The sequence below is a fragment of the Desarmillaria tabescens genome, assembly GCF_030435595.1.
Source record: "Desarmillaria tabescens strain CCBAS 213 chromosome Unknown EV420scaffold_245, whole genome shotgun sequence".
Taxonomy (NCBI): domain Eukaryota; kingdom Fungi; phylum Basidiomycota; class Agaricomycetes; order Agaricales; family Physalacriaceae; genus Desarmillaria; species Desarmillaria tabescens.
This window is the reverse complement of record NW_026848544.1, coordinates 1,731-21,032: the sequence shown is the minus strand read 5'-3', so window position 1 is coordinate 21,032 and position 19,302 is coordinate 1,731. Positions and strand designations below refer to the sequence as shown.

At 48.6% G+C, this 19,302-nt stretch overlaps 3 protein-coding genes across 3 annotated transcripts; 2 read left to right on the top strand and 1 right to left on the bottom strand.

Annotated features, from left to right (window-relative positions):
* Nucleotides 1-7,535: 7,535 nt before the first annotated feature.
* Nucleotides 7,536-8,864, bottom strand: EV420DRAFT_1489364 (uncharacterized protein; the record flags this gene model as incomplete). Its single annotated transcript, XM_060470691.1, has 2 exons — nucleotides 7,536-8,013; nucleotides 8,191-8,864. 2 exons carry the CDS (start codon nucleotides 8,862-8,864, stop codon nucleotides 7,536-7,538), a joined length of 1,152 nt encoding a protein of 383 aa, XP_060321488.1.
* A 3,220-nt stretch (nucleotides 8,865-12,084) lies between these two features.
* On the top strand, nucleotides 12,085-12,501 carry EV420DRAFT_1601514 (uncharacterized protein). Its single transcript, XM_060475012.1, has 3 exons — nucleotides 12,085-12,112; nucleotides 12,172-12,248; nucleotides 12,301-12,501. Exons 2-3 carry the CDS (start codon nucleotides 12,194-12,196, stop codon nucleotides 12,480-12,482), a joined length of 237 nt encoding a protein of 78 aa, XP_060321487.1. The 5' UTR covers nucleotides 12,085-12,112; nucleotides 12,172-12,193; the 3' UTR covers nucleotides 12,483-12,501.
* Nucleotides 12,502-18,778: 6,277 nt separating this feature from the next.
* On the top strand, nucleotides 18,779-19,067 carry EV420DRAFT_1601491 (uncharacterized protein; the record flags this gene model as incomplete). The annotated part of the gene is made up of 1 exon (XM_060475011.1): nucleotides 18,779-19,067. One exon carries the CDS (start codon nucleotides 18,782-18,784, stop codon nucleotides 19,010-19,012), a length of 231 nt encoding a protein of 76 aa, XP_060321486.1. The 3' UTR covers nucleotides 19,013-19,067.
* Nucleotides 19,068-19,302: the final 235 nt, after the last annotated feature.

The window sequence follows — 19,302 nt, the reverse complement described above, 5'->3', positions numbered from 1 at the left end:
GGGTCAGGCCAGGAATATCAGACCCCCGGCGTATCGTAATTTTCTTGATGTACGGGAGGATATTTTGCAAGGACGGTTCAAAGGTAGATCTGCGGTTCAGCTCGATGCTGTGAAAAAGGTGTACACGGGTGCGGAGGCAGAACAGTTGGCAGGCGAAAGAACGGACGACGAGCGCGGCTTTGTTATCCCAGAGTTAATCAACGATCTCCTCAATAAGTTCAGGCGGGATGAGCTATATCGCGTGTCAGAGTATTTCTGAAAATTTCCTGCATTGGCACACACGGAATGGCACACCTCGAATCAAATTTTCCACACTTCACAAGGGCATAGACAGCATATTAGAAGACGACGCGAACATTCTGTTTATTCATGCAATTAGAAAGTCTTGAAAGGGAGATTTGATTCTGTTGATCCCACGTACTTGTTTCCCTGAAGCCAAACGTCAGACTGAGACTCCGCTTTGACACGCGGCGTGCAGTATTCGAGCTTCCGGTTCTCGTCTTGCGGCGGCTTCTTGTCGGAGGACCTCATCATCAAGGTTCACCTTCAATTCTTCAAAGGATAGGACCAAATTTGTTGTAAGGTGTCTATTTCCCTCCCTTCAGCCTCATGTCGACTCAGATTCGAATGAAACATACCTTGACAGGCATCTGGTTACACAATCGCCGAGCAAAAAGTAGAGCCATGGTTGACGAGCCTTTTCCAGGACAGAAAATATCATAGATGATCAAGGTGTTTCCATGCATGGTGTCCATTTACGAGCGCTGGCACTGGAAGATTTACTCTCGTTATGTTGAAATGGGAAGGACGATTTTTCTGAATCCAAGAATGTAGGTATTCCGTAGGCGTCCACTGAGAGAAGAAAAGAGACAATGCAGGCCGCAGGGACCTTCGAAAGCGCGGCCCGGGTCTCCCGACACGATAGTCCCACGCCACAAGTTTGTTGACATTAGGACCGAGTACCTTTTCTTCCAATTTCCTTCTCGTTGGATATCTCATTCTGTCTTGCTTGACTTGGTCTCATGCTGAACGACGTACAATCCCCAGCCAAAGCGTGTACCTCGATATCATCGGCAAGGAGACTTCCTTATCAGCCCGCAAACAGCCTTCGAATGAACTTCAAGGCTCGAAAACAGGCCAGCAACGAAATCTCTTGCGCCATTGAACTACGAGTCAGCCGTATGGGTGCAAGGTTCTCAATAATTGGAGAGGTACAGTATGACCAATCCAGGGCCGTCACACAACAGAAGACATTCCGTCGTGGCTATTTAGGCGTGGATGCGGCGGAAATCCCTCAGTTCAAGGAAGGAGTGCTGGAGGCTATCGTGCGAAAGCTATTGGAAGAAGAGGGTACGTCTGTCCAACTACAAGCATCGCAGTACAAACCTCATCGCAATGTTAAGGTATTCGTGACCCTGTATATGCGACCACCTTGGACTAATGATACTAATAGCGTCTGCTGTGATTCTGAATACACATTCTTTTGACGCAACTTACATTGTCCCCCTCTTTGAGCACCAGCAACTCATTCTGACACTCGGCATTGCTTCTGAGATCGCTTGTGCCCACGGACAAAACCTAGTTCAAAGGGCGAAGCATGCTAGTGTTCGCCGACTTTAACATGCGGACTCCCCATGGTCTGAAGCAATAGCATAAAACAAGCCACGGTCCTGAGCCTCTTAAGATGCTTTTTGACGCTATCCTACGCCCGTGTATTACATACCGTTGAACATACATCCCTAAATATCTATGGAATGGCCCGCGCCGACTGACTCTATCTGAAGATAAGTTGCGGGCCTTTCAAGTCAGTAACATGTTGTGAAGTCTGGTACATTTATATCATATTTATATCATCTAATCTATTTTTTTGATAATGATTGACCTGGGGTGTTCTTCTGGGCTCTATATGTGCGGGAGTCGGTAATTGTCCCGATGCTGTCTTCTATTCCCGACACCGATTATGTGACATTAGACTAAAACATAGAAAGATCCTTTGAGAATAGAAATCGATTACTTAGACTTCGTAGCAGTCTTCAGTATCCCACCCTACAGGGAGATACTTTCAGAGATGTGATCGTCTCTTCCATAGATTTTACGGCCGTCCCTCTTGCGAATCGTATGATGATCAGATTGAAAGTAATCCCCTGTCAATTCACTTGAGTATCGCTATGAACCTGGGAACGCAAAGCATATCTTACGATGATTTGAATTATCTAATTGATATGTTAGATAAACGCAGGACTAATGGAAGAGGAAGAGGAAGACATACAGTATCAGAAACGATATAGCCAGCATTACTCCTGATAGCATAGACTATAAGCAACACGACATTGGAGGCGGTATATACGGATGCTGATTCGATCACAACAACAAGCGCATTTCTCAATGGATGATTCTTGATCGAAGAGGCGAACTGTCTGACAGCGCTGTGGACCGTCCAGATGCGGTGCACAATCAGACCTAGTAGGGAGAGGGAGTCAATTGAAAGATGAATTAGGTGCAACAGAGGTACCAACTCACTTGTTGTAATGACATTGGTAGCTAGTGTCAGAGACTGGTGTGTTATGAAGAGTGCGAAAATTGACGGATTTGTGATAGCAGAATGACGGCCTAGCGAGGTTTCAATACACGCCCCAGCAATACCACAACCTAAAGATCACGATTCATCATAGGTATCGGGTTTCTAGTAGAGGACCTACCGATCTCAGCAATGCACATGATTATTGGGCAAATGACAACCATCCACCGTCTACCGTATATAACCCAGCATCGGTAGAGCTATTGTCAACGTATAATAAGTGAGGCCCGCTGGCCAATGTCGGAATGAAGCGCAGGACATACAAGAATACAATCTCCCATGAAGGTCTGCGCCACGAAGGCGGCCAATAGCATAACATTAACTGGATGTGGCATATCTTGGAATGTATCAATGGGTTCTCCATCGGAATAGATGAAAGCATCAAGAACGAATCGGAGGTGGCAAGCGACGTGTAAAGTTGAAAAGACAAGCATCCATAGCGACGCAGCTACCATCTTGTAATTGATGGTGCGCCAGGGCTTTAGGCTCCCATCGCTGGTGGTTAGAAGCCCGTGGAAACACGAAAACAAAGTTATCAGATAAAAGCCTAGACGGAAAGGTTAATAGGCAAATTGAATGCAATCCAAGACAGCTGTGATTACTTTAGGACCATTTAGCCAACGCCATCACTTGTACATAATCTACGAAACTCACCCGTAGAAAACGCTCTCCACAAAGAGACTGACGAGTTGGGCCTCATCAACTGGAAACTGGGAAAGCATCGTCCGATTGAACAAGAGGATCGAAAGTCCATCCTTATCTTGAGCTACATATACCTCCTTGGCTACCCGTAGTCATCGGAAGGAGGTGCTGTGTTCCAAACTGGTGCCTGATCCGCCAGCATCATTTTTTCTATTGCCGCGGGATGAGTGCCTAAGAGGTGGACAGTCGATTTACACTGCATTCTCCACACTACTATGTGAGATATTCGAGCTTTTCATGGCACGACAGTCAGTCGCCATCTGGGTTCTCGTAGCGAGTTACTTGCGTGTTGCTTATTTCCGAGGGGATTTCGTAGTATATAAGCTGGTATATTTTGTAGTTAGTCCCCATGTCGCGTTTGCCACAGATGTAAATTCATTTTGCCACTCACTTCGTTTGGGAACAGCCCCACGATTCTAACATGCTAGTCCTTCGAAGATAATATCCAGGTTGTACGAATGGGAGTCCAGACTCTCGGAAGAGGTGCTTTCTTTAAACTATCGCGGCCGACTAATGAGGAACCAACCCATAACGACAGCACCTGGTTCATCAGGAACCCAAAACTCAGTGCCGAAGCGAAACGAAAGGACAGGCCAAGGAGCATATATCTGTATAGCGGACTGGCTGTGGGTATTGCGATATTTTTGGCCTTCCGATTCTCCTGGTTTTCTTTTTTCTTATCGGTTATGTCTCTTCTCTGGAAAGCCACAGTTGAGCCATAGTCTAGCTGGGTAAACGATACTGGTGTAAGAATACGCGCTACGCTCAGCCTTTCTCTGTCGGTATAGAGCAACAAGCTTATGATATTACCTGTAAGAATACGCGCTACGCTACGAGATGTAAGTAAGGCGATAAATACAAGGAATACGGAATAACTCACCTCAGCCTTTCTCTGTCGGTATAGAGCAACAAGCTGAGGTGGCGGGTACAAAATACGAGGTATATATACTACTCTAAAGTCCGAGGAAGCGAGGAAAAGTAAGTACTGACTAAAGAACGGAAATGAACTGGGAGTCGCAATGTCCAAGAAGCAGATCGTCGCAACGACGAGCAAGAAGTCGGGGTGGACAGCGTGCGAGGCGCTCCCGAGGGCTTGGAACTCAACACTCCCCCTCAAGCCATTGAGAGGCCGAGCTCTGACGCGAAGTGCTTGACTTTGGCGGACGGTAAAGCCTTGGTGAGGGTGTCAGCAACCATTTCGTCCGTAGGACAATAGACAAGGCGAATAGAGCCGTTTTCGACGATCCAGCGAATGAAGTGGAATCGAACGTCGATGTGCTTGGTCCTCGCATGGTACTGGTGGTCCTTGCTAAGTGCAATAGCCGATTGGTTGTCTGAGAACAGGGTCGTAGGCTTGGTGACAGGCGTAAAGAGCTGTGAGATGAGTGAACGAAGCCAAAGAGCTTCCTTTGACGCGTGGGTCGCTGCCACGTATTCACTCTCGGTGGTAGAAAGTGAAACGATTTCTTGTTTCTTTGATGACCACGAGATAGCGCCACCGCCAAGCAAAAAGGCATATCCCGAGATGGCGTGCCTGTCCTCGGCCATGCTACCATCAGCATCAGCGTAGCCCTGAACGCTGTTGTTCCCATCCCTCATCCTTCCAAACGTCAACCACAGATCGCGCGTACCACTTAGGTACCGATAAATGTGTTTCACAGCTGCCCAATGCTGCTGGCCCGGATTTTTCGTGAATCGGGAGACGCTCTGTGTAGCAAACGCGATGTCAGGGCGAGTACCTTGGGATACCCACATCAGGGAGCCAACTGCCTCGTGGTAGGGGATGTGGTGCATCTGGGCGATTTCTGCCGTTGTTGAGGGCGACTGGGAGGTGGAGAGGCGAACATTCGGGTCCATGGGGGTTGACAGAGGCCTTAACTCGTCGAAGTTGTATCTCTGGAGGATGGAGATGATGTACGATCGCTGGGAGAGGTGGATGGTGCGTTCCTCACGGTTCCTCTTGATTTCGACGCCTAACAGCCAGTGCAGCTCGCCAAGATCACTGATCTCAACGTAGGAGGACATTTTGCGCTTGAACTCGCGAACTAGGGCAAGCGACGAAGCTGCAATTGTACAGTCGTCAACGTGAACCAATATAATGATTAACTTTTCTCCATCACGTCGGAAAAAGACTGCCTGATCAACGTCACAGCATTTTAGCCCCATCTTTTGAACAAGGATCTCGACGAGCTTCTGGTACCAACGTCGACCCGACTGCTTCAAGCCATACAACGTCTTCAACAGATGGCACACAAGAGACTTCGATCCTGGTGCGTGGAAGCCCGGAGGTTGCTTCATGAAGATGTTTTCCTCTTCGGTGAGTTCACCATTGAGATATGCGCCCTTGACGTCAATCTGATGAAGCTCTAGATCATGGGTGGCTGACATTGCGAGGACGGCGCGGATTGAAGCGAGCTTGGCTACTGGAGCAAAGGTGTCGAAGTAGTCGACGCCTGGTACTTGCGAGAATCCCTGAGCGACTAGGCGAGCCTTGTAGCGTACGACATTTCCGGCAGCGTCTTTTTTTGCACGGAAGACCCACTTGGATCCGACGATGTTGGCATCCTTGGGAGGCTCGACAAGCTCCCACGTCCCCGCATCCTTCAATGTCTGAAGCTCTTCCTGGATCGCCCTTTCCCATAGAGGCCAATCCGGACGGTCCTTCGCCTCCGAGAGAGACTTCGGCTCCAAAGCTTCAGCCTCTGACATCTCAGCCGCCATCGCATACTCGTCAATGAAGTCAGCAGCCATCATCCATTCGGCTGTACCCTCCCCCTCAAGAGTGGTTTTATCGGGGACAGTGGGGAGCTGGACACCTGAGGCTACAATGGGATCGGCGGGCTTCGCTGAGTTCATGCCTTTGCCATCAAGGATATCCTGGACACGTTGACTAGGCTTTCGGACGCGTTTAGTGGGTGCTTCGGGTTCGGGAATGGGTTCAGAATTTGCTGATGAGCTTTCAGCAGGTACAGACGGTGTTTCCGAGGAGACTGCTGGAGGTGTGGGTGCCGAGAAAGTTCCTGGTGAGTCGGATTTCGTCTCGGTGCAGTCTAAACTCTCCCCCTCGAGACGAGAAGTCGGCGAAGCGGTGTTGTCATAATACACGTTTCGTTCAATACTGACGCGTCTTTTGTCAGGCCAGTAAATGCGGAACCCTTTGCTCTGCTCGTCGAAACCCATCCAGCGGCCTTCCTTTACGCGACCACCAAGCTTATCCCCACCTTCAACACGGACCCAGACTTTTTCACCCCACTCGCGTAACCCCTTAAGGGATGGCTTGCGACCATAGGCAGCTTCGTATGGAGTCTTCCCATCAAGAGCTTTTGTAGGCGTGCGATTGAGTAGCCATACAACGTGACGTGCTGCTTCTCCCCAAAGGTACTTCGGGAGACCACTCGCATGCAACAAGGCACGAATTCGTTCCACAATGGTACGATTTCGTCGCTCCGCAACACCATTTTGCTGCGGAGTGTCATGCACGGTGAGCTTCTGGTTTGTACCTGACTCTTTCAGGTGGAGAATGAACTCCTTTCCCAGGTACTCTCCGCCACGATCCGAGTGCAGAGTCTTTATGCGAGCGCCTAGCTGAGTCTCGAGCCAAGCCTCAAACTCTTTATAGGCCTGATAAGCTTCGTCCTTGCTCTTGAGAAGGTGCAGTCGGGTAAATCGGGTGCAGTCATCCGTAAACGTTATATAATAACGGCGCCCGCCAAGAGTAGCAACCGGAGCAGGTCCCCAAAGATCTGAGTGAACCTCCTCCCCAATTTTCGTTGCTCTCTCTCCTTCCCGCACCTTCGAGATGGGCTTTCTCGTCGCCTTGCCATATATGCAGGCTTCGCAGAAGGTTGGCTCGTCAAACGAGGTCTCATCAAGCCGTACACCTGTGACAAATCCTTTGTCAACAAGTTTTCGAGCGAGGTCTGGGGATATGTGACCCATACGACGGTGGAACTGCATTAGAGTGATTTTTTCTTCCACCGCGTTTGCGCTCTCAGGCTCATGATCGACACGATAGAGGCCCTTTCCAACTTTAGGGACTTCTCCAACCAACTCGCCGTCGGGACCACAGATTGTGCACTTTCCACCAGCGAACGTGACAGAAAATCCATGATCATCTAGCTTCCCGACCGACACGAGAGTATAGCCCACCTCTGGGGAGTACAGAACCTCTGTAAGTCTCAGCTGCGAGGCATCGGATACACCATTCGGTACATCAACGGTCATATCACCCATTCCGTTTGCACTGAAATTTCCCTTATTTGCAGCACGGAATGTTTTCGGGGGGGATTTCAATGAAGTTGGACAATTCTTCGCGATACGGGGTGATATGTTTGGTGCATCCAGAGTCGTAAAGTTCGCTATGACCCTTTTCGGTGTCAGCTTTGCTGTTGCTGATACTGTTTGCCTCTTCAGACACTGCAGCCTCAAGAACCTCCAGGAAGTCATCACTCTCCATGGACCTTGCACTAACCGAGTCTGAGTCAACACCAGCCAACGAATCAACATCGCTGCCACTGGCCCCAGATAACTCCTCGGTATCCCAGCCACAGCCCCAGGGACTATCAGAGTCCTCGTCGACATCTGAAAACCAATCACCCTCTCCTTCGACCCCATCATCGTCACGGTCCTCTGAGTCGCCGAATGCAGACTCATCTTCTGAGTCGCTGACCACCTCAAGGTCAGGCACACTATCCTCAGACTCGGATGTGTCCTCGGCCCAGAACGCAACATCGCTGTCAGATTCGGCAGCGTTCGCAGATTCGGTCTTCTTCTGCTTCGGGCACTTATTCCTGAAGTGACCTGTCTCTCCACAGCCCCAACAAGCACCGCGGGGCTTCTTCGTACGTTCCTTCCCCTTCCCCTTCGACTCAGATCCTGATGCAGCCATAGCAACATCCTGATCTTCTGACTTCGTACCCTTTGCCTTCGAGCGGCGGGCACGTTCACGTCGTTTCCTGTCGAACTCCTCAACGATGGCATCGATGAGGATGTCGGGGTCAAGGGTGTGTGTAGAGCTGTACAGCTTAGCTGTGGCGAGCTGGTTTGCAGCGAAATTCGAGAGGTAGCCAGGGAGGGAAGAGATAATGGTTGACCGGTAGTCATCTGCACTGATGAGCACGCCATACGTCACTAACTCTTCGCGTTTTGTCCTTAGGCTGTCCAAGAACACTCTCACATCACCACGTTCCTCGCACTTCATATCCATGAACTGGTTACGAAGGTCCGTCTGCGCATACGTTCCCTTGTTCGTGTACTCATCAACAATAGCTTCCCAGCGTTCCCGCACCGTGGTCTTGGAGTGGACACGCATCAACGTCGAGTCGGGAATCTTCTGCGTCAGAAGAGACCGCGCTGAGCGTTCGTCCTTATCCCAAGCCTCGATAGCAGTATGCTCAGCCTGAGTAGGGGGTGATGACGCAGTCGGCCGAGGTGTGGTGCCGTCGAAGTGTCCCCAGAAACCCTTGGGCTCAACAGCGTCGCGAAAGCGGATCGAGAACACAGCCCAGTTTAGTCCGGAAGCATCAAGCTTGGGCACGGACCCAGGGAGGGAGTCGGTGAGAGACGTGGTAACAGACGAAGCCATGACGGAAAAATGGGAGATGAGACGACACAAGTGGGGAAACTAGCAGCAAATTGACAGAGTGCGCGGGGCCCATAACCTGTAAGAATACGCGCTACGCTACGAGATGTAAGTAAGGCGATAAATACAAGGAATACGGAATAACTCACCTCAGCCTTTCTCTGTCGGTATAGAGCAACAAGCTGAGGTGGCGGGTACAAAATACGAGGTATATATACTACTCTAAAGTCCGAGGAAGCGAGGAAAAGTAAGTACTGACTAAAGAACGGAAATGAACTGGGAGTCGCAATGTCCAAGAAGCAGATCGTCGCAACGACGAGCAAGAAGTCGGGGTGACAGCGTGCGAGGCGCTCCCGAGGGCTTGGAACTCAACAACTGGAGTGCCCTTGTACGTGAGTCCACGAGGAATATTTCACCGTCGAACAAGCCGGGATACGTCAGGACACGAACACCACAGGTGGCAGTGATGCCTCCTCGGTTACTCGAGATGAATAACACACTATTGACGGCGAATGTATGGTGTTGGACCCACGAGGAATGACCGATTGTGGCGCCTGTGCGCTCAAGTGTATTCAGTACCTGATCAGGAGACGCGGTATGTCCTACCTCTCATCCAATTTTGGAACAAGAACGATTCTGAGCGCTGATCTCTCGCATCATCGGTAGGCATAGTGACCTTGATGCGTTTGGGAAATCAGTCATCATAACGAGAGGATATTAAATAGAAAGTGCCTAAGGTCCATACTCAAACGTCCTGGCAATTATCTTCAGAATTGCACTGTGTTGTCGAAGATACAAAATCATCTCTCTTCCATGACGCCCCCTGCTCTAGTTCTTCCGTCTGCACCGTGTCGGGCGGCGAAGCCCTGAAAGACAATAGCGTTTCTTGGATTGACTTCGCCGCGGTGCCATTCACAAGACGTATGATAATCAGATTGAAAGCAATTCCCTGTCACCCACAGATCAACACCACACGGGTTTGAGAAGACTGCGGTGGGACTCACAATGATTTGAACAACCTGTTTCCATGTTAGCTCGACTCGAACAGCTTGAAGAATGGAGAGAGAGACTCACGGCTGGGGAGACGATATAAGTAGCGTTACTTAGCACATATACGATAAGCATCACGATGACAGAAGCGGTATACATAAACGCGGATTCAACCAATACGTAGATCGCGTTTGATAACAAGTGATTCTTGACTGAAGGAATGAGCTCTAACAATGCTCTACGAATCGTCCAGATGCGGATAAGGATCAGAGCTATAACTCAGTTGTATCAGTAGTACAGCAGACGCAGAAGGTAGACACACATGTGGCAATGATGTTAGTAGCCAGAGTCAGGGCTTGGAACGTTGCGAGGAGGGGGAATATCTTCGGGTTAATGACGACGGAGCCACGGCTGATTGTGGTTTCGATATACACTGCAGCAATACCACATCCTATAGATGGAGTGTATGATTAATGATGAAAGTAACCGAGTCTGATTGGAAGACCTACCTGTCTCGACAATATACATAACGATAGGGCAAATGACAACCATCCACCGTCTATCGTATATGACTCAACATCTATAGAGCTGCGAGGAATCACTATGGTCAACTATCCAGGGAAAGAAATGAAGCGATGCATACAAGGATGCAGTCCCCCATAAATGTCTGTGCCACAACCGTGACCAGGAGCAAAAATTCGCTGGATTGGACATATCGAAGAACGCAACGACAGGATTGATCCCGGAGTATATGAAAGTATAGAGAACGAATTGGAGGTTGCAGACTATATTGACGGTTGCAAACCCAGCATCCAGAGCGAAGCGACTACCAGCTTATAATTGATGTCGCTCTTGGCTTTCAGGACTCCGTCACTGGACCACAATAATCCGCGGAAACATGAGATGAACGTCATTAGATGTAAACCTGCGTACAAACTAATTAGCAATAGCGACATAGTTTGAGTAAGAGAAGATCATTACTATCGGACTGTTTAGTGAACGCTCTCATGGAAAGAAAGAAAGCTGATCCATATAAAACACTATCCACAAAGAGAGTAACAAGCTGGGCTACATCAACAGGGAGATAGGCAAACATATCCGATAGGATGAGGCAATTAGAGATTGGAGTCTTTCATGATGTTATATCGAGTTGCATATAACGCTTCTCTTGTGTCTCACCATACTCGTCGGAAGCGTGTAAGACTGGATTCGAAAGAAAGAAGGAGCTGAAAAGATTCTTGTCTGACACCGGAAACAAATGCCCGGAAACCGTCATTCGTACACGATGATGAAGGAGCAGCGGTTCCGAGAAGGTGCTTTGATCATCCAATGGTGTTTGCGTGATATTGGAGTGAGCCAATAAGGTCGAAGAGTTACGACATCTTGATACTGAAGCTGCAGTATGAGAAGATGACGAACGGAATATACGCCCGTGTGGCCCGACTGGAATAACGTAGTAACCATGACATGCTACTGCGCTTTGTATCATTACATTTCTTACCCATCCGTGCACAGTAAGAAAAAGCCAACCCGTGTGTCTTATGCCGAATATCACAATTGGCGAGAGTACTGAATAAGAGTTCGTTTGAAAATCGGACTTATATATGTTGAAATGGACGGACACACCTGCGTACGGATCGAAATAAAATCAACCATTCGGTGAGGCGACACCGTTATCGACTAGGTTTCGGACTCGTGTGGTAAATTTTGGAGATTAGGCATCAGCATTCCCATGTCACTCGACCTCGAAGAAGTCCAATACTGGCAGACCACACATGAACCGAAGTGACGACATCAGCAAAACCCAGAAGTTGTCTTTTGCGTCTTTTCGGTCTTGCACAAGACCAAAAAGACGGCAAAGACAAGAAGATCAAGGGTCTTTACCAAGTAAGGTACATATTCTCGTCAAGAAGGATTTTGTCTTGGCAAGATCTATCGCTGTCTTAGGAAGAGAACATCTTCCCGTCTTTTGTTTCTTTCTCTTTCATGTTCCGATGGCTTTGGAGGATATAGAAATTCTAGTATATTGATTTCTATCTATGACAATGAACTATAGCACATAACGCTAACACTACGACCCTTTCTGCCTCGGAGATAGAAATGAAGCCGTGACATAACGAGAGAGATGTTGCAAGAATGGGCGCCTATAGGAAGGATAAGAACGTGATTTCGATGGCATGACAGTGCTAGGAATATATCAGTATTGCATCAGATTGTCAAAAGAAAACACACTGCAGAAGGGAGAACAACAGCTAAGCAGTCTAACCGACACAAAATACAATGGTGAATAATTATATGGGGGAGTGGAAGAAGCACGCACCCTCAGGCACATCCCTTCCTGGATGGCCACCATCCTAGTCTTCACAACAGCCCTCTCCTTGGTCTGCACACATCCATCTACAGCTCTGGTCAGTTCAGCAGCGAGTGATGATGAGGTGTTGGGTCGTACCGCTTCTTTTCTCACCTGTTGGCAATGACAGCAGCCCGGAAGGAAATGCGAGAATCAGATATAGTCAGTTCAATGAGACTCGACACCCGTACCTTTGCCCTCGTACCACCAGTACATGCCCAATGGCCCCATCGTCGGTATTGAGTTGCAGTAAAGTGAGGGAGAGAGGAGGGAGGGAATAATCAATTCGGACTCCGAGTTAAAGTCCAACATAACGTTGACATGTTCCGGACATGCCCGGGCGGAGTTTGAAAGAACTTAGAAGATTTTTTGTTGCTCTTCCGCCATTCCCTGCCATTCCGTGCACCATCTGCAAGTGGCTGCACTGCTGCAACGCTGCAACATCACCGTGACGGATGTGCATGGGCTTCAATATTGCAATATCTAACTTCAATCCGTATACATACCAACTGCAAAGTCATTCGAAGACCGCCCCAATCGATAAGATCAGAAAGCCGCAGAAGAACCGGTTTGCCAAGACCAAGACTCGATCACCCAAGAAAAAGAGGCAGAAAGAGGGCTAGAAAAAGACCAAGCCCGGAAAGACTAATTCTGGGTTTTGCTGATGGAGTGCTGCCAGAGAGACCCGAGTATTGGTACACCCTCCACCGTGACAGAAGTAAGGATCCTGAAGTCTCAGAACAGCTACGACGGCCGCATATATGCATAGGATTAAGCAAATCCCACTCGTATTTACTTGTTTTTGAGACGTAGAAGGGGCTGGTTGAGAAGATGTGAGATAAGATCCAGCTCGACACGTGGAAAAGGTCGTGGGAAATTTTCCAAAAATTCTTTCCAGTCTCTGTAAACACTGTTCTCCACCTTAGACCGTCTCCCACCCTTCATCTCGCCACCATGTCGACCAGTGGGCTCAAGGCTATTGCGCCCGTACCAACGGCGGCTGATTTCCTGGACATCGTGCTGTCCAAGACACAGCGAAAGACACCAACGGTCAGCTCAATTCGTCTAATTATCATCAAGAAAGGACTTATTTGCTGTATAGGTCATTCACAAAAACTTCAAAATTAGCCGCATACGGAATTTCTATATGAGAAAGGTCAAATTTACGCAAGATACATTTGACGAAAAGCTGGGTGCGATACTGAACGACTTCCCCATGTTGGACGTGCGTTTACTTTTTTTCATCAATGCCGAAGTAAAGTTCACATTCAAGACAGGATCTACACCCTTTCCTTTCTTCTCTTATGAACGTTCTTTACGACAAAAATCATTACAAACTCGCCCTCGGTCAACTGCGCACTGCTCAAAATCTTATTGACAATGTAGCGAAGGACTTTGTGAGACTGATCAAGTACGGTGACAGTTTGTATCGCTGCAAGCAGCTAAAAAGGGCTGCTCTCGGTCGGTGAGCAACTCAGCTCTTTCTTCTACTTCGCGGAGCACTGAGGCTTGCTGTAGGATGGCTACGATCATGCGTCGTCAGAAGGACCCCCTCGCATACCTAGAACAAGTGCGCCAACATATATCCCGTCTTCCTGCCATCGATCCCAATACCCGAACCCTTCTTATATGCGGCTACCCTAACGTCGGAAAATCTTCATTCATCAACAAAGTCACTCGGGCCGACGTTGATGTTCAGCTCTACGCATTCACCACAAAATCCCTATTTGTGGGGCATCTCGATTATAAATACCTTCGATGGCAGGTCATCGATACTCCCGGTGTCTTGGACCACCCTTTGGAAGAGATGAACACGATTGAGATGCAGAGTATCACAGCATTGGCTCATCTGAAGAGTGCTGTCCTCTATTTCATGGATCTGAGTGAGCAGTGCGGTTATTCAGTCGAAGCCCAAGTGAGCCTTAGTCAAGAATCATGACCGCAAATTATCTGACATTGTTCTAGTGCAAACTCTTCCATTCCATTAAACCCCTCTTCAACGGCAAGCCGACTCTCCTCGTCATCAACAAAATCGATGTCATGCGTCTTGAAGACATCCACCCCGACTCTCAGGCCCTCGTCCAGGAGATCATTGACTCTGAAGGTGTGCAATGTGTCCAGGTATCATGCTACTCTGAGGAGGGCGTGATGGAGCTTAAAAATAAGGCCTGCGAGGCTCTCCTCGCTCACCGCGTTGAGACCAAAGTTCAGGGCAGCAAAATTAATTCCATCATTAATCGTATACACGTTGCGCAGCCTAAAGCGCGTGACGACGTGGTTCGTGCACCTTGTATACCGGAGGCAGCTAAGAGCAAGAAGAAATTCGATAAGGACGATCCTAACAGGCGAAAACTGCAGAAGGATATTGAGTTGGAAGAGGGTGGACCTGGTGTTTACAACATCAACCTCAAACGTACGTGTTTCCCTTCCCTTTTTCCAGCATTGACTGATTGCGTCAACAGAGGATTACCTCCTTGCTGACCCTGAATGGAAGATGGACATCATACCCGAGATCATGGATGGCAAGAACATTGCCGACTTCATTGACCCCGACATTCTGGAGAAGCTCGACGCACTTGAGCGTGAAGAAGAGCGCCTGCAAACAGAAGGGTTCTATGACAGCGAAGAGGAGATGGTAAGCACCTCTCGCTTCCTCTTCTTCTCTCACACCTAAGGGGCTTGTAACAGTACGACTCTGACGACGAACGCGAAGCCCAAGAAGCTCAAGTTGCCCTCTCACACAAGATTCACTCACAGAGCATCAAGAAGAGCAAAAAGAACCAGGCTCGTATGCCGCGGACAGCGACGCTGCGGTCATTGTCAGATTTGACGGAGGGGATGACCAAAGCAGGCTTGGATCCGAGTCGGATACAAGAGCGTGCAACGGTGCTGGCCAAGGTGGCGGGAGCGAAGCGGAAGAGGGCCGAGGAGGCTCAGATGGATGTCGATGATGATGACATGGAGAATGACGGCGAGGACGATGACGGGATGGACGTCGATGGCGAGGAGAAGGCACCTGCCAAGCGCGTTAAGGGCAATTCTGGTGCAGTGATGGCGATAGACAGACGGGCACCGAAGACGAATCGACAACTCGCTGGTTTACGGGATGAAGGGGTAAGCCTATCTGCTAAGCTTTACGGTACTGCTTGCTCATGTATGTCTAGCAAGCATCCAAGGCTGTCAAGCTACGGAATCTTGGGCAGCGGCCGCGAAACCAGCTTGCCAAAGCTGGAGAGAGCGATCGTGCAATCAAAGTCAAAATGGTGAGCAATCTACAGGTTGCGATAATACGCAGACGTCTAACCTTTCCTCTCAGCCAAAACATCTATTTGCTGGTAAACGTAAGGGTGGGAAAACCCAAAGACGTTAGACAGGCTCTATTTCTTTCTCACTCACCTGCTCCACGACTTTTCACATTTAGATGTGTATTTTGTATATGCAATTACGATAATCATTATTGCCGTCAAAGAACTGCGATCGTCATGCTCTCTCAATACACTAAAAAAAATGCAGTTGCAAGGAGGAACAAAAAACCGAAAATAGAGGAAAAAATTATAGTGCTACAAGCTGGAACGCAGAACGAAGACTAGAATAATGATAGTAGCGTCAAAAAGTGCAATTAAAAGAAGCAAGAATGTCTAGAGAGCGTCTTCAGAATCCCAACGCGAAATCTTGTCCAGAGGGCGGTAGTAATACTGTTTATACTTCTTCGTTTCAGACCTTTTTGCCGGCCGAGGCATCATTGCCCTCATTAATGACGCGCGTTCCTGGTCTTCATCCCGCTCCGGCACATAGAACCACTGTGCTTCCAGGGGACGATTTGAATCATCCTATATCAGACGAGATGAGATTAGCGCCCGGCAACACAGCCTCACAGATGCGCTCACCATGCCACTGCTTTCCACCTTACCAAACATCCCATTCACACGATGTGCCTCTTCCAGTATCCTCCCGATAGCGGCGATCCACTCCGGATCTTCTCGTTGCGATTTGAGTGCAGGGCGGTTCTGTACGACAGCTTTATAGATGGAAGAGGCTCGGTGCGAAGAAGCCCGGGATGTGGCCATGCTTTCGATGATCATACCGCATAGTTCGGCGTCCTCGACCGAGAGGTTCAAGGGAGGTGGGGGTGGTGGCTGCCGTTTTACCGGCTCTTCGTCCTCTTCGTCCGAGGATGTATACGACGGCTGTCGACGTCGACGTCGAGGAGGCTGGGGTTGCTTTCGCGGCTTCCTTGCTTTGGTCTTGATCTTCGATTCGGATTTTGAGGCGGACCTAGTATTTTCATCGTCTCCGACAGCACCTGAAGACGTCGAATGGCTACCCAACCGAGCCTTTTTCTTCTTCGGACCATCATCTTGACCCTTTTTGCGCTTCTCGTGCCCCATCGTTACTGCCGCGATATCGTCAACTCCATTCTTCTCCTTCAGCGTGACCTCGACCATCTGATCTATCTCTGGAACCTCCTGCTTCATCGGAACGTCACTAATTATGACAACCTGCTCTCTGGCAACATCGTCCGACAAATCCTCCTTGGGCACGGCAGAATCTTGAGTATTAGTATTCACATCGGCATCGGTTGCAACAGATAAGGCTGGTGGTGAAGGGTCTAGCTGTTGGTCCTTGTCGAATAAGCCACTGTCGGGACTCGGAGATGAGGGTGCTGATATGACGGCGGTGATAGTATTCAACTCGGCGCCACATGTGATCGACATTTCTGGTATCATGAAGGGAGAAATTTCATATTTGGTCTGAACCTGTAAGGGTGAGCTCGTGAACGATAACAAGCTCCATGGGCCAAGACACGTACAAGGGGCGACGAAGAAGGGTCTATGGCTACCGGAAGGTGAATACTCTCGACGTCGGCGTCATCCGAGGGAAGCGGAGGTATGATAACAGGCGACAGTGGAGGTAGAGCTGGAACGCTTGACGGTGACATAGGGCCGATCATTGGCGATACAGAAAAAGACATTGGTGACAGAGGTGGTGACGAAGGGGGGAGTGGTGAGTAGGGTCGGTTATCGTCGTCTGGCATCTCTGATTCTGATGTTATTAGCTCTGAATCAACATCAGCGTCGTATGAAGCCTGTCTGTCATCGGACTCTGGGGAGAATTCAGAGGTGAAATCCAAATCCTCGCAGCCGGAGTGGTTGGGGTTCATGGATAATTCTGCTGGTTCAGAGGCGAGTCGTCGGTCAGGACTTGGTGGGACGGGGCGAGATGAGGTAGGCATTGAGTTGCGCTGGTGATGCGAAGGCTGCGGCTGAAAAGGTATAGGATCGTTCTTCCATTGGCCCCGCTCCTCAGATACCCGGAAGAACGTAGCCCTGGACGACGTCTCGACGGAAACTTCGTCTTCCGGATCATGGTCCTCCTCCTCGCTATCCGTATAGAAAACAGAGGCATGACTTGGTGGTACGTCGCTGACTGCGTCGTTGTGAAAGAAGTGGGTGTCGACGACGTCAGAGTACTCTTCCACATCAGACATGGGTGGCGGTAAATCTCCAAACATGGAATGAAAACTTGGTAGTTTGCACGGAACTTTAGGATGAGGAAATTTGAGAGGATGCAATTCCCTCCGGAACCAATTCGACGCGCCATTGCCCGGATCGTGAATGTCGATGCAATACCCAGGACTGGGACTTGACTGTATACGAGTTTGATATTGAGAATAAGCGGAATACGGGGATGTTGGTGGGGACGACGAGCACGGTGGCGACGATGAAGGAGATGAATATTGAACGCGATGACCTGTCGACCATTTCCAAGTCGACACAGAAGGGAAGGACATGACGGTTGGTGATAAGATGCAGTAAGATCACGTGAAGCGCGTGTCACAATCAACGCGTTTAGGTGGGGATTCAAGCGCCGCTCGGGTTTCTCCGATGATCGAGATGATATAATCAAGGTCGTTGCTCCTCCATCCCCTCTTCCACAATTCAGGATGCTTATTTCCGCCAGTATTTGGACACTAAAAATAGGATAATGAGACTGAGCATTCCTGAGGGAGGAATATGCGTAAAAAATGACCCCTAAGCGAGTTGAACGCTTGACCTTGTGGAAGCTTAAGATTGTATGTTCAGCTCACGCACAAATCACTGGAATCACACGCTCTACAGTTATTTACCGGTCATCGCAACACCATGGTTCAATGAAACACTTAGCCTCTTGCTCTCCCTCCCTTCATCCTTCATCATTAACTTGTATTACATTGCTGATGTGTATTGTATCTTCATGTTCTACAGTAATTCTTCATATGTGACATGGATAATATTCCGAGAAATTGAGGCTTCTGTTCTAAAAATATCTATTTTCTCATGAACTCAAAATCTGACCCAGAAATGTGTGTCCTCCATCTGAATGTAATCACCCACAAAGGCCTCAATAATGTTAATGACCTTCTGAAGAACCTGTATGACAAGTTTGAGACCAGGCGCCCATTATCTGAGGAGTCTAGGGCATAAATAAAAGTGTGGTTCTGCCAAGCTATTGCCTTTGATGGACAGTCTGACAGTCCAATGCGCCTATTATTGCCCCGTTGCCTCCAAATTTTATTTCTCCTCTTGCTCAATTTTTTACTATGCCTGGACATGCTAAATCAAACTTGAAAAAGTGCCAGATTACTCGCAAATGCCATGACCAGCTAATGGAAAAGGCAGTCATTGCACACAAGAATGAGCTTGCCAAACTACCCGGTGCTCCTCAGAAAGATGCAAGAAAAATCTGCAAAGATTTCGAGGCTGTATATCAGAGGGAGACTGGAAAGGAGATCTCGCTTTCTTATAGCACTCGAGCGATTCCAAGTTGCTGACTAATGAGGTTTGGGTACATGGGCCGGACTGTTTCAATGACTCAAAATGGCCCAGAATACCCATGCCACAATAATGCTGTGAAAGCGGACTTGTACCCGCACCTTTGAGCATCTTTTTTTTACTGTATCTTATTGTTGCATAGTATTACACATTCTTACATTCAAACCTAGTCAAAATTCCCAACCAATTGGAACCTACAGTAAATATCCAATTTTGCTGTTTCATTGACCGGTAAATAACTGTACCACTGAGCTAAGGGGTCTTGTTTATTTGGGGTAAAATATATAAT

Coding starts and splice junctions, on each gene's coding strand:
- EV420DRAFT_1601514 (XM_060475012.1), top strand. CDS start 12,194: ATGGCCACCATCCTAGTCTTCACAACAGCCCTCTCCTTGGTCTGCACA. Junction 12,249..12,300: donor CTTGGTCTGCACACATCCAT/CTACAGCTCTGG, acceptor GTTGGGTCGTAC/CGCTTCTTTTCTCACCTGTT.